The sequence below is a fragment of the Anser brachyrhynchus genome, assembly GCF_964034855.1.
Source record: "Anser brachyrhynchus genome assembly, chromosome: 3".
Classification (NCBI taxonomy): domain Eukaryota; kingdom Metazoa; phylum Chordata; class Aves; order Anseriformes; family Anatidae; genus Anser; species Anser brachyrhynchus.
Window position 1 is genome coordinate 50,465,864 of NC_137696.1, and position 13,955 is coordinate 50,479,818.

The 13,955-nt window shown below is 43.2% G+C and overlaps 1 protein-coding gene across 27 annotated transcripts in view; it reads right to left on the reverse strand.

Moving 5' to 3' along the window:
• Positions 1-13,444, reverse strand: part of AFDN (afadin, adherens junction formation factor) — a 134,377-nt gene extending 120,933 nt beyond the window's left edge. For 6 of the 27 annotated variants that reach the window (XM_080583970.1, XM_080583968.1, XM_080583990.1 and 3 more), the window contains exon 1: positions 12,873-13,442. In XM_080583970.1, coding sequence (XP_080440096.1) covers positions 12,873-12,983 — 111 coding nt within the window. In that variant the 5' untranslated portion in view covers positions 12,984-13,442. Of the gene's footprint in view, positions 1-12,872 lie in introns of all 27 variants that reach the window. The other 21 variants (XR_013948098.1, XM_080583978.1, XM_080583992.1 and 18 more) reach the window with 6 other exon arrangements.
• Positions 13,445-13,955: the final 511 nt, after the last annotated feature.

Sequence of the window (13,955 nt, forward strand, 5' to 3'; positions counted from 1 at the left end):
TCAAGAAGTGTTGATTTTTTTTGTTTTATAATTACAAATCACTTGGGGATTTTGAATTTCTTCTGTATTTAGGATCGCTTTAAGAACATTAATAAAACATATCAACTGTTAATTAAGACGAGTATATATAATTTTCCCTGCATCTTGAATACCAGAAAGTTACACATCTGGAGAAGAGAAATTACTCAGCAAGTTCAAAAGTTAACAGTTACCAGTTTACCAAGGTGAGACCATCTCATGTAAGCTTGATATTTCAGTGTTTTTGAAACAAAGAAATAAAAAGATGATTCAAGTTTTCTATGAAGATGCATGATCTTTTTCACACTGTTTGCAGGTACCAAATGGAGAAGAGGGGCATTCTCAGCCATGCCATACAAGTCAACTTAAGACTTAACTGGGACGGGACAAATGACATGCTAGATGCGAATAGCTCTTTTTGGCCACGTTTTGTAAGATGAAATCTCAAATTAGTGTGACCTAGCAAATAGCAAACTGCATACATGAATAAAATCTGGCGTCTATTTCTGGCTCTGTAGTAACCAAATTTACTACATCATTTTCAACATGTTGCTTCATGTATATGCACTGCTATTTTCCCATCCTATTGTCCTGTAGCTATTACAACAAAGCGAGAATGCTAGATGTCTTTTAAACAAACACAAGACAGATTAAGAGAAGGCCATGTCTACACACAAATAGAAGTCACGGATGATTTAAATCTCATCTTGTTTAATAGCATCTTCCGGAAGCATTCTAAGCAAAACAATCAGCAATATCAATGGTTTCCAAACATTTTCGATCGTTTGCCTCTTCTCCTGAATTACAGACTCAAAATTCCTCATTACCAAAAACAATCCCCCCCCCTCCCCCCAAAAAAACATGCACCCCATAAAAATAACCATCATAGCTATTCTACCTATGAAACACTTAAATCATTACTTAACGTATAGAAAGAAGTAGACTACAGTGTGTTGTTTTGTCCTGACACAGATGAACAGGAAAGCTCAGTAATACAAAAAAAAAAACCATTTGTATACGGCAAGCGATTATCTTTTCCCAACAAATAGGGTAAGCTTTGGCAGGATCTCAACTTGTCAAATGTCTTTTTCATTTCAGTTAGATTTCACGTATGTAAGGAAAGGAACTTTTGAAATAAACTAAGCACCAATTAAAATGTCATCATTTAACACCAGCAAGACATTGGGAGTGGAAGATAATGAAGAGAAAAGGCTCGCCAAAAGTTTTTGAAAGCCACACGAAATATCAGCAGACAAATTTAACTGCTACTATTCAGTATCTCTGAATTCTGTAAAAGTGGTAAGAATGAGGTTCTGCAACTGCTGAACAGCAGCAGAAAAAAAAGCATCCCTGCCTTTCCCCATCACCACGTACCTGGAAGAGAAAGAGATGGACAGCTCCGAGATGCAGAAAGCAACCCATTTGATGGCAGTCGGGTGGCTGTGATGGAAAGAAGGTGACAAACACTGCCATCTTTCTTTCTGTACCTCAGAAGTTATGAGAGTTGGGTGAAGAAGGGGCTGTAGACAGAATATGTACATGTATAAGTACTACTCATCCTCTTTTACAGCTGCTGAAGTTAGAAAAGGCTTCAGACTGCTTAAGCATCCATCAGCCATGCCAAAAAGCAGTGTTCTTCAGTATTTTACTTCAGAAATTAAGAGTATAAAGCTATCAGAAATATTCTTGTATTTCATTCTACATGCAGACTTCCCAAGATGCAATCCAGAGTAACGTTTAGCTGAGGAATAGACTACTCTTTCTGATACTGTCACGGTATTACCTCATAAGGGACCTGGAACCTGGAAAAAAGTCATGCCTGTCACGGATCAGAGCGAATGCCCTTGCCGTTTTGCACCAGAAAGAACCACCCTGCTTATCCTCACGATTTGGCAAAAGCTAGCTCTAGCCCGACTGCTGTGAGTACGACCCCGAACACCTTCGAGGTGGTTAGGACAGAATTTTTCCCAGTGGTGCAGAATTCTCTTCCCAGCAGCACGGAGGGAAGCGTGGAAGAGAAGGGTCCTAAGCGGACTGGTACTGAGAGAGCTGATCAGTGCATTCGTAACAATGTGCACGGGTACCTATGAGCATCCAATGCACACAAGGATACTCAAAGAGCTGGAGACAAATATGGAACACCAAAAACAGACGCTTCAGGTAAGTGCCAAGTTTCAGTAGGTTTCTGCAAACCTCACACTTCATTATCAGAGTGCTGTACAATACTTCGCTTTAGCACACGACTGTTTCATGTCGGTACAATGCTGTCCAAGTTTTGTGCTGCTCCCTGACACTTGTCACTCAAGATGAATGAATATTTCTTTGAGAAGGCAGCCAAAGTTTTCAAAGTCGGTTAATCTTAATAAACTTGATGCACTGGTTTTCCGAGTTGAAGACTTGAGAAGAATCGATCAAACAGAAGAATTCTGGAGTTTGTAGTAGACTACAAACAACTTATTTGGAAACAACAAGAATTAGCAACTCTTTCAAAACTAATACTGAAGATACAAGAAGGTATCATATTGTTAAGGGATTTTCTTCATTACTACTTTGGAAAATTCTACTAAAGTTTTGAACGTTATAAAATTTGAACACTCTAAGATCATCACAGATCCTACCTTACAGGCCAACTTTCTTCAAAAACTGCATACATATAGACAGAAATCAAAACGTAACAAAAAAATTTCTCACTGTAAATCCTGACAAAGTTCAAGGATAAAAACAATCTCTCTCTTCTCCCACATTTTTTCCCATCAAAAGGCTAAAACACCTGAGAAATTTCAAATCCAGCTCACATCTTGAACACTTACTGGGAATGTAACAATTTCATCACTTTGGGATGATTAGGTCTCTAGATACTTCTAAATGGCTTCAGTGAATACGCCAATAGTCTGCATAACATTACTTTATTGGTCTCTTTTTTTTCATAGCCTACGTATCAATCCTTATCTGCCTGAAAACAGTTTGTTACGGGCACTGAAGCTGAATTTCTTGGAATAATCCTTGATGCACTACAACAACAACAAAAACACTGTTAATAATAGATGCAATTTCGGTATTTCTGGAGATTTTATCAAAAGTATTCCAGTATCTCTCTATTACAAATGAAAGAAGGACTTCGTTAGAACATCTCAAAAAAAAATTTATAAAAAACAACTGTTTTCTTTCATCAAAGATTTCAACAAAGCAAAGGACTTAGAACACAAAATGCAACAATCTTACGTAATTCCACTTTTTAGTTTCCCCACTATACAGCAAACACTAGATATATAAGCAATCAACCAAAACCAATTAGCAGGATTGAGCAATGTTTTCGTTAGCATTGTCTTTCCACCACAAATATTGAATTCTTTTCCTTGTCTAGATGTGAAAAATATCTCAGTCTTTGAATTGTCAGAATACATACAGTAAGTGTTAAAGAAATCTTTTTACATTTCCATCTGTCCACATTGGAAATCAGCAGTACTCATATACAGTAAGACTAACACTTCACATGGAAGCAACTTACATGTTTCCTAATAAAATCCCCAGTATTCTACAAGTAGTATGAAATGTCTGGATATAATCCAAACACTGTAAATATTACTAATATATATAAGTGTGTGTGTATGTGTGTGAGAGAAGGTGCATGTACGACTGATTTCTCCAGATCTCTCAACATAAAAGAAATTGTATTATAAAGAAAATTTTATCAATGCAAACTTTCCAAAACAAAACCTCGTACAACCTGGTCTGTTTCTACACACGCATTTTCCTGTCCAGGAAATCACAGACAGCACTGTGCTGATGCTTTTGAAATGAAGCACCTAGAATAATTGCTTTTACTAAAAACGAAAACAACAACAAAACAGTTAAAAGCTTTTTATTACTATTAGATTTTAATTTCAAACTGCTGCATTGCTCAAAGCAGAGCAGCTTCTGGGAGGGCAGGGGGAGAAGGGGACCTTTTGTTGCTGTAGCCACTGGGGGAGGAGAGGCTTTCTTTGTTGTTTGAACTCTTTTGCCCAACCACAGGCTATGCAGCAGCCGCTAATCTGCATTGAGAAGGGGGATTCTGATCTTCCACTGCGTTTTGTCAGCAATACAATGATCATATATGGAAAAGCATGACACGCCAATTAAGTTGTGTCTCTGCCTGTAAGAGAATACCCGAAGGTGGACTGACAAGGGAACTCATCTGACAAAGAGAAAGCTATGCTAAGCCACCCCTCCAGTGCTTGAAAAAAATGGGCATTGGAACTTTAGTTCATAGATACTGCTATGGGCAACATACTTTGGCAACAGTATTTCTCTGGCCAATAGGCAAACAACTCTTTCACTTTTTCCCTGTTATAAAGGTGCTTTCAGTATGCAATAGACCAGAAATGCAGCCATGCCCTGGGACACAATTCATCGAGGGCAAGTCTTAAGAGAATTATCAATAAATTGTAAATCTAGCACCAGATAGTAAGTTATTGCAGGAGTTTTCATATTCCTCAGTTCTAGCTGAGGAACATGAAAACAACAACTCGAGTTGTGCTAACCAGTGAACAAACAAACCAAACCATGAAGCCACTAACACACAACATCATTTTTGTTTCATCGTGCCAGCACTATATAGCAACCAGGGCTGTACTTCACAAAACCTTTTCTAGAATGTTTACCCAAGAGCTGACCTGGCATTAGCAATCATGTATTCAAACACGCACTCAGCTTCAAAATACAAACCAGAAGGTTTTCTAATGTCATCGAATATAATTACAATAGCTCCTAACTATTTTTTTAAAGACTAGTGCATCTTCTACTCTTAGAGTACACAAGTAAAATCAGAAATTCATCAATAATTACTCCTAAAACGTACCGAGATGTACCATTAAAAAGAAAAAAAAAAAAGCAAAAGTTGATTATTTGTGATTTCTGCTCTCAAGAGTGTGACTGGAACAAATGAGAGCAACAAACTTATACAAGATGAGTAATACGCAATCTTCATCAGGACATTCATAAATTCTACTACCAGACTTCTCAATTTATATGAAGAGATTCAAAAACCAGTAAGAAATGCACTTCAGAAATGCACCAGTAAGAAATAGCCAGGCTAGAAGACAATCTGAAGAGGAGCTGAGCTAAGGGCCTAACGTCGAGGTGAGCACACAAGGAAAGAGAGCAGCTCTACAGAAGGTCAAGAAATATATCATAACAACACCCACCAAGCATTTCAGAGCTGATCACCTTAAGACCAAAACCTGAAACAGAGGTAGATGGCCATAATCCCGAAGTACTACACAAAATGTTTTTACCAAGTTATACACCCCTAACAGAGAAAGAGAAGTCACCTATGCGTCAGCAACCCAGGTGAGTACTGAAAGAAAGACGACGATGATGTGTGTGGACTTCATGTCAAAGCTGGTTCTCTTGTGAGACTGAAGGATCAAACTAGACAGCCATGAAAGGCAGAGCAATTAGATGATCGAGGGCAACTAACCACATGGAAAAACCTACCCTCCCACTGCAAAAAGTTGCTATGAACATACAAAACTTGCTCATTATGCAGCAGTTCACAAGGAATGATATGGCTCATGAAGACAGTGTTACTGCTAGACCTGAGCTATTTGTCATCAATAGAGTTTTATCTCAGTTGCCTCCCGTCTTCATCTTGGATTACCAAATTTCTGGATAGGTACAGTCACAAAAAAGCAGTCCTTTATCCACAATTAAAGATTAGGGGGAAAAAAAAACATGCAGTGTTTAAACTCTGGCAACATGATTTATGAGCTAAGTCACGTATAGAACCAGAGAAGCCACCTAACACTTAGTTTGGTTTATCTTGATTGAAAGAATATTTCAATCTTAATTTTATCTTTACAACTACGGGGCTAAGACAATAAAAGAGCCAGCTCTGATATACAGCTTGGCTACAGAAAACACACTACCAACAACTTGGAAAAGATCTGAACACTTGATTTACAGAGGCCACTGAACTGAATGAAAACACCAAACACTTGCATTGGTCTTGTAAATTTCAGCTTCAGTTACCATATTCTTAACTGTTTAGCAAATAATAAAAGTAGCATCTTGATGCAAATTGGGAAAGGTTACATTTCCTTCCTTGAAATAAAGGAACATGGAAGGAGATGAGGAAATGAACATATGGAGAGAAAAGAGAGCAAAGAAAAACCAAAAATTTGGAAAAAACACTGGCTTGAGTACTTTCCCTTTTAATGAACTTGCACTTCATTCAGCAAGAGAAATGCATCGTGCTCTATTCTTACACAAACCTCAAGAAATTTGCAGTGGAACGCATGTTCAACATTATTTAATCATTTCAAGTCTTGTACAAAACTATACAGCAGAAACTCCATGCTAGTTGGTTATACCGCAATACGTAACTCTATGAGCTACACATAATGCAACATGTGTTGCCCACTTGTCTTTGTCTTAATTACTGAAGCAATTAACATTATTGGAATATATTATTTAACACTTATTGAAATCATTCACTATGTTGATATTTTATACTCAGTTATAAAACTATCCTCCTAAAATGCTACAGCATTTAGCTACTGGCAACTATTTTAAGTTAAAAATCATTCTGCAAGAAGGAAAGATGGTCAAAACCAATGCAACAATCTTAACAGCAGAAATTAACAGGTTCAGATCTTTTCCACAAACTAAAACCCCATACATCTTTACTCACTGAAATAAGCATTGCTCAAAATGTATTTTATATGTAAATATTTTTTCTAGCCCCAAATCTCCCAAACCCCCAAATTATCTAAGCAATGCTTTACTCAAGTGTACTTCAGAAGAGGCCTGCATTAGCTTGAAGTTCTAGATTTTGAAAGAGAGAGCAAGTACCCCATGACCTATCTGGAATATCTGCTAAGTTTGACTTCACTTAAGTTTATCATAACATTGAGCTTATTAATTCATACTGTTATTTTCAACTTCATCTTCAACAGAAACATTGGCCAAAACCTGAAGTTATTCTTTAATGGAATGCTCTGAATTTTGGATAGCCATAATCTATTTCCCTTCATTTATAACAAAGCGGTTTTTCAAACAAAGATCAATTCAGAATGCTTTCTCACGATCCACAACCTTATCACAAACATCAGCTCATGTCAAATTTTAACACCTTCCATTTAAGTTCTAGTTCTCCTTATGCCACTTGGATGGATATTTCTTATGGAAAAAGGTGAAATTTTGTCAATTATAAAACAAGTTTGTCCACAAACATCATTAAAGCGTGTTCCATTTATTTTGTTTTAACCCTTCTGAAAGGGAGAGAGTTTTGTCAGAAATAGCACACTTACACAAAGTAAATCCCTGGCATTTCCAGAGGGGTAGGCTTTCTTCAATTGGAAAATTACACTTGTCAATGGCATTTTACTCAGGCAACAGATTCACACATCGGGAGGGAATTCTTAAAGCCAGTATGTCTGAATCGTATGGACCTAATTTGCTACTAAGTAAAGAAATAACTTACATAAGAAATACTAAAAGCATAGCACAAAGCTTCTTCCTAAAAGAAAAGTATTTCCATGCTATTATGTTTGTTGTCTGTAAGATTGCAGTCAAGATCTTAGTCCAAACTTATTATCACCCTCTAAATAGCAGCAATTATATTTCATTTGTAAGACAGACTATTCACTTTTACTCAGTTAAAGCAGAACTGATCTCCAAGCAGTCCTTTTAATGCAAATGAGAAGACCTCTGTCCATGATTTCTTTTCTTCAGACATTTTAATGCTGAAGCCAACAATCTCAGTAAGCTGCAATTAGAAATTGCTAACCTATAACTAATGCTTCAGTGTTTTAACCTCCTCTTTAACTGCGCCTGTTTAGCGATAATCAGAATATATTCTACTCGCTAAACAGTACGGGCATCAACCTTTTAAATTTCCAGGACACCTTTCCAGACTGTCTAAATATTACCTTAAACATTTGTAGCAAAGACAATTTATTTTCCATATTATGGGTTTGGTATACTTAAAAAGATAGCACTGTAGATCTCATTGTCAGATCTGTTCATCAGCTTCTTGGTATCCATACACTTTGCAGAGTTCCACTAAAATCTACTGGAAGTTGTGGGATCCGAAGCATGGAGAAAGCACAAGCATCTTTCCCATTTATATGATGATTACCTAGTTTCAGACTTGCACTTCCACTACCAGTCTCGCCCCCACTGCAATAGGCAGTCATTGGTAATCCCAATCTTAAAACACGAGTTCTTTCAAAGTCACGGAGGCAGATTTTTAAAAGCAAATGGGTGAGCAACCATGCAGATAGGAATCTGCAGGGGTTTTAAAACTTAAAAGATCCCAAATTCTTATTGCTTTAATGGGATTTGAACAACCAGCTTGCATTAACTATTCTGAAAAGACTACAAACTCAGGGCATATACCAGGTATCCCCATGATAATTATTTGCAACACTCTGTGAACCAGAATCAGATCTGAATCCAAAGAATAAACACAAAAACTGTATCAGCCTTAATATATCCTGTTATCTGCTGCACTGTGTAAACACCTTCCTTAAATAGATTACTTATTTGTATTTAAAGCCTGTGAAAAGAATTTAAAATGTACTGACTAGACCAAACACATATACAGTACCAGTAGATGGGGGAAGTCGGTATCAAAAACAAAACAAAGAAACAAACACCAAATAACACCCAAGAAACACCCCCACACTGAGGAGCTGGAGAGTTATTCCTAGTACCTTGCTGCTGTGCCTACACAAGTTGTTCTCTGGCAACAACAACAACAAAAAAGATAAAATTAAAAAAAAAAATCACTGAAATTCTTCATTTATGGCTTTCTGGCTTGTTTTAAGCTAGGGCCATTTAAAAATTAAATACACTGTTACGAGTTATTCTCAATACAAAGCCTGTTACTTCTCTGAGTTTTTTTTATTAGACTTTTCTACATTTGTTAATACAGAGGTATATTAGATCAGTTCAGAAAAGCTTTCTCCATCAGAAAATGAAACAACAACAAATCAATGCTTCTGACAACAACCCCTGAGCCCTCGGGCAATTATGACAAAAACCCCAGCCATTCTAAAAAGCGTCCTTCTCAAAAAAAAAAACAAAAAAAAAACAACACACACTACTCTCATTCCTAATCCACAAACCACGTTCAGAAAAAATTAGTGCTTCTCTTTTTCTCTTATGCAGTTATCAAAGCATACATTAAAGATGAAACTGTATGTTGTCATTAAGATCAACAACAGTTAAAATGCCCAGCTGACGTATGGCATCTTAAACCAACAAATCTTAAATGCTTTCAGAAGATTTACATTTACTGTATTTGAGAGTGACAAATGCACTGGTCTCCAATGCTTTTGCTTTCCTCACTCTCACCCAAAGCCTCCATACACACTTTATATAATCAATCACTATAATTCCAATAAGCAATGTCATTGAAGAAAAAAATTGCATTTATGCTTTTTTTTTTTGATCTACGAGCTTCTGAACATTATACACTTGTTATCAAGTCACGAGTTCAAAGTTTTTCCCATTTGGAAACTTTGGTTACCATAATCACCTAAGACTTAAATCAAGATCAAAGCCTCAATTTACTTCCTATTGCAAAAGGTCTGAAGATTTCTTACTGTGTTTCCATTCTTGGCCAAAAAAAGGGAAAAAGCAAGCCAAATATTAAAAGCATCCAAAAACTTGGTAATACTGCAGAGAAAGGCAAGGGGAAAGTGGAACAGAAAGGGGAAACAGATTTAAAGAAAATGATTAACATACTGTTTCATTTCCAATCTGATCGTTATCTACAAAAACATGATTCAGCCCACATTTCCCAAAAACCTGCTGTATCTTTTTTAGACTTGCTGAAGTGAGTAGCTGTCTCATCATTTAAAGTGGAGACAATAAAGCTTGCTTTAATGAAGTTCAAATTACTCAGCATTACACAGCCCTTTAGCAAGGATCTGCACCTAGCACCACTCTGGACAACACTAGAGTTTAACTATTATTAGCTGCTAAAACTTCAAAAACAAAACTTTGACTTTATTCATTTACAAGCCCCTCAAGCCATAGAGCTGCTCTCAACTAATTTCTGAATTAAAAAGTCTTCAGAATGAACAGAATGCAAACTATTCACAGATTTCTCAGAGCAGCAACAAGTGTTAAAATAGGTAAAAGCCTAACAACATTAAAATTATCTTGCTCTCAAGCATGAGCCCACACGTGACTTGTGACTTCAGTGAAAGCGTCAGTAGGTAAAGATAGGAAACCCTCGCTCCCAAGAAGACTCACTTTTCTTCCTCACATTTCTTCTCTCACAGAGAGAAAAATACTTAATTTTGACCACTGAACAGAAGCTCCCCTGCTCCCTGTCTTGCTAAGGAAAAGTGGCACTGAATGACTTACTTAACTATTCATATCACATAACAAGCCAGGAGAAAATTAGTAATACAACTCAACTCTACGCCCTACCCAAGGCTCTTGTTTCCCACTATCTCACCGGCAGTATGCTCTAAGAAACAACTCATGCCTAACTCTGAAGAGAGGCAAACAGAGAAGTGGATACCTAATCCCTGAGGGCCGGTCCACACAATGAAATATTAACAGGAATTCAGACTGATTCATTTCATGAAGTATTTCCCTGAAAAACAATCACACATTTAAGCTAGGTTCAGAACCCTACTCTGGGCATCCAAAACCACGTCACATTTTACACTTTTCATTGAAGCAGCACGGACCCAACGGACTGGGAGCATTTTACATTAGATTTCACTTCTCTTTCTGGAATAAAAGCTACCTTAAACCCTGCTGTTAAGGAAGAGATTAGCTCCTCTGGAAATGCCTACCGTCCGTACGCAGGAAACTCAAAGGAGAAGTCACTTAAGGCAGACTGTTTACACTGCAGGGATGCCTGGCGAATGACTGTGAGGCAGCAGGTCTCGATATTCGGAACATGATATATACAATCGGGAGCTCCTGGGTGACAGCTCGCAGCGCTGGCACGTGCTCGCTGCCGCCTCAACGCAGCCTGCCAACAGCCCTGCCTGAACAGTTTGAAACGACACAACCGGAGCCGGACCAGGTACACCCGAGCAAAAGCCACATCCAAGCCACTGTGCCTTTACAGAAGCTGCACCTGCTGCAGCCCCCACGGTAAGTACGGTGTGCCTTATTTCCAAGCCGAGCCAGAAACAGCGCGGAAAACAGCAAGAGGGCTGGCATCTCTCAAGCAGTCTGGTAAAAGGGCTTTTATCTGAGCCGATAAATAGCGTGCAAGTCAATCACACCGTCATCTGGGTTGAAAATATTGCCAAACTTGCATCAGCTCAGTGTAATGGCGAGACAAGCGTGAGCTTTTGTACTCGTAATTATCTGGAGGGAAAATATACTTTACTCCAAAACTGTTACCCGCTGTCACTTTACTGTAGACACCTGCAGTCTTATCAGAAGTCGTTAGACGCAGTGCTCTAAAAAAGCTCAGATGTTCAGAGATATCCCTGCACTTAATTTTTACTATCAGTAGTTCAACTGAAATAAATGTCATCGCTGACAGCAGTAAGTATGTTCCTGCACAGGTTCACAGGCTTAAACCACAGAAGTGTGGAGCTAGCGCAACCAAAAATCGATGTTTCTTTGCATAGTAACTACAATGAGGCCGAGAGCTTTTGTGCAAAATCTAGTTCTGTATGACAAACACACAAGGCCGACCTAGGACATGGTAACATTTGTTAAGCCAGCTATTACAAAAGGATAGAAGTACAACTTCTCACAAACACAAAGAAGAAAAGAGGTCGGAGTTGGAAGGCACGGGGAGTGGACCCAGACAACAAGCCGGCTGCGGACAGCCAGCTGCCAACCTGCAGCTCCACAACAACAACACTGTCTCCTCTATCACAACCCTGGAGGCTCCTTTGTGCTACTATCAGCCCAGTTTTTGGAACAAGCGACTGCCAGCTAATACTGATGTAGGTAAAACCCGAGCAGCACGACCAGTGCTACGGGGAGCAGCGCAAGGGGCAAGAACCCCCACACCGCCCTCAGCCAGCCTTCTGGAAGCGGCGTGCGACAAGCACCGCAAACATCCAGGGCGCTCGTTTTCAAGCTATCGTGACTGGAAAAAAACAAACAAACAAAAAAAAAAAAACCAACAACGTGGAGTCGCACCCAAGACTTTTCCGTGGCCGGCCCAGCAGCAGGCTGCGAGGCCAAGCCTCCACGGTTCACCGGAGACTTGTGTTAATAAACAACCCGGATCAGGGCCAGGCCAGGAGCAAGTGTGAATTTCCTCCTCCTCCTGCCGTGGGCACACGCGTGACGGGCCCCCACGCCGGAGGGGGGCTGCGCTGCGGGGCACGGCCTGTTATTTTTCATATATTTTCTTTAAAAAGTAAACTCAGCCTGCCTGAACCCCTGGAAACGCCCATCTCGCCGGGAAGAAATGACCCGCTGTGTTTTTCCGGTACGGCCACACGTGAACCGGGGACCTGCTGCCGGTGCCGGGGGCTCCCGCAAGCCCCCCCCCGGCGCTGGGCAGGGCAGGTCCCCTGGCCGGGGCTGGCTGCCCGCACAAAGCCGCGGCAGCACCGAGCACAAAGGGCCCGGCCGCCCTGCCCGTGCCGGGGGGCTGCGGGCACACACACACACACGGGGACCCCCCGGAGGTGCCCGCGGGCGGCTGCGGGCTCCCCGCTCCCCCCCCCCCGGCCCCCCGCGGGCTGGGGCAGGGGCCGCGGAGCCCCCCCGTGAGGCCGGGGGGCGGCGGCGGGCGCGGCCAGGCCCGGGCGCGGTGCTTCACCTCCGGGCGGGCCGGGCCGAGCCGTGCCCCGGAGGCGGTGCCGGGGCCACCCGGGGGGGGGCACACACACGCTCCCGGGGGTGCCGCCGGTGGGGTCGCTCACCTCGGTGGGGGCGCTGATCTCGAACAGGTCCAGCCGGTTCGCGTTCCAGTGGTTGATGATGTCGGCGAGTTTGCGCCGCTCCTCCTCCCGGCTGCCGCCGCCGCCCGACATCCTCGCCGAGCCCGGTGCTGCCGCCGCCGGGGAGCCGAGCCGAGCCGAGCCGAGCCGGGGCCGCGGCCGGGCCCTCTCCGCCGAGCCCCGGGCGAGGGGCGGAGGCGGGGGGCGGGCAGGGGGGGGTCCCCCGGTGCCGGCCGGGGAGGGGGGGAGGGAGGGGCCGGCTCTGCCCTCGGTGGTGGCGGCCGCCGCGGAAACGCCCCGGGTCGCGGCTGCCGATAGCGATCGGCCCCGGCGGACGGCGGGGAAGGAGAGAAAGAAAAAGGGGGAAGGGCGGGGGGCGGGGAGGAGGAGGAGGAGGAAGGAGGAGGAGGAGGAAGGATGCCCCGACTCGGCGGCGGCCGCCGCGGTGTCTCCCGGCTCGGCAGCGCCCGTCCCCTGCCGCCTGCCCCGAGCCGCGCCGCCGCCCCTCCCCGCCCCGGTATCGCCCTGCCGTCCCCTCCCGTCCCCTCCCCGCGCACACCGTCCCGTGCGCGCCCCCGCCCGGCGGCCCGCGCGCCCTCCTCCCCTCCCTCCCGCTCGCCGTGCGCGCGCGCGCTCGCTCCCGCCGGCCGCCACCTCGCGGCGGCGCGCACGGGGTCGGTGCCCCCTCCGCGGCCGGTCCGTGAGGGGCGGCGGGGGGCGGCCCCCGGCGCCGGGCGGGCCCCGGGCGCTCGGCTGGTGCCTGCCGCGGGCCGGCTGCTGGCCTCAGCGTGTGGGATCCGGCGTCTGGGTCCGGCTTTGTTCGTCACCTGCCGGGCTCGGCGGCCAGCCCTGGTGTCGCGGCTGGGTTTGCTCCGGGCGTCCTCTGAACGCGGGGCTCGGTTACCTGAGCACTCGTGCACCTCTTTGGGGGGGGGGGGGGGGGGTTCAGGTGGTTAAATGAAAGGGGGAAGTCCTGCTTCTTCTTGGTGTGCCTGGCCAAGCGTTCCGAGCTGCTCTTTGCCGAGGGGGTTCAGATTAGTGGGTTTTGCTGATGGAGTTTTGATT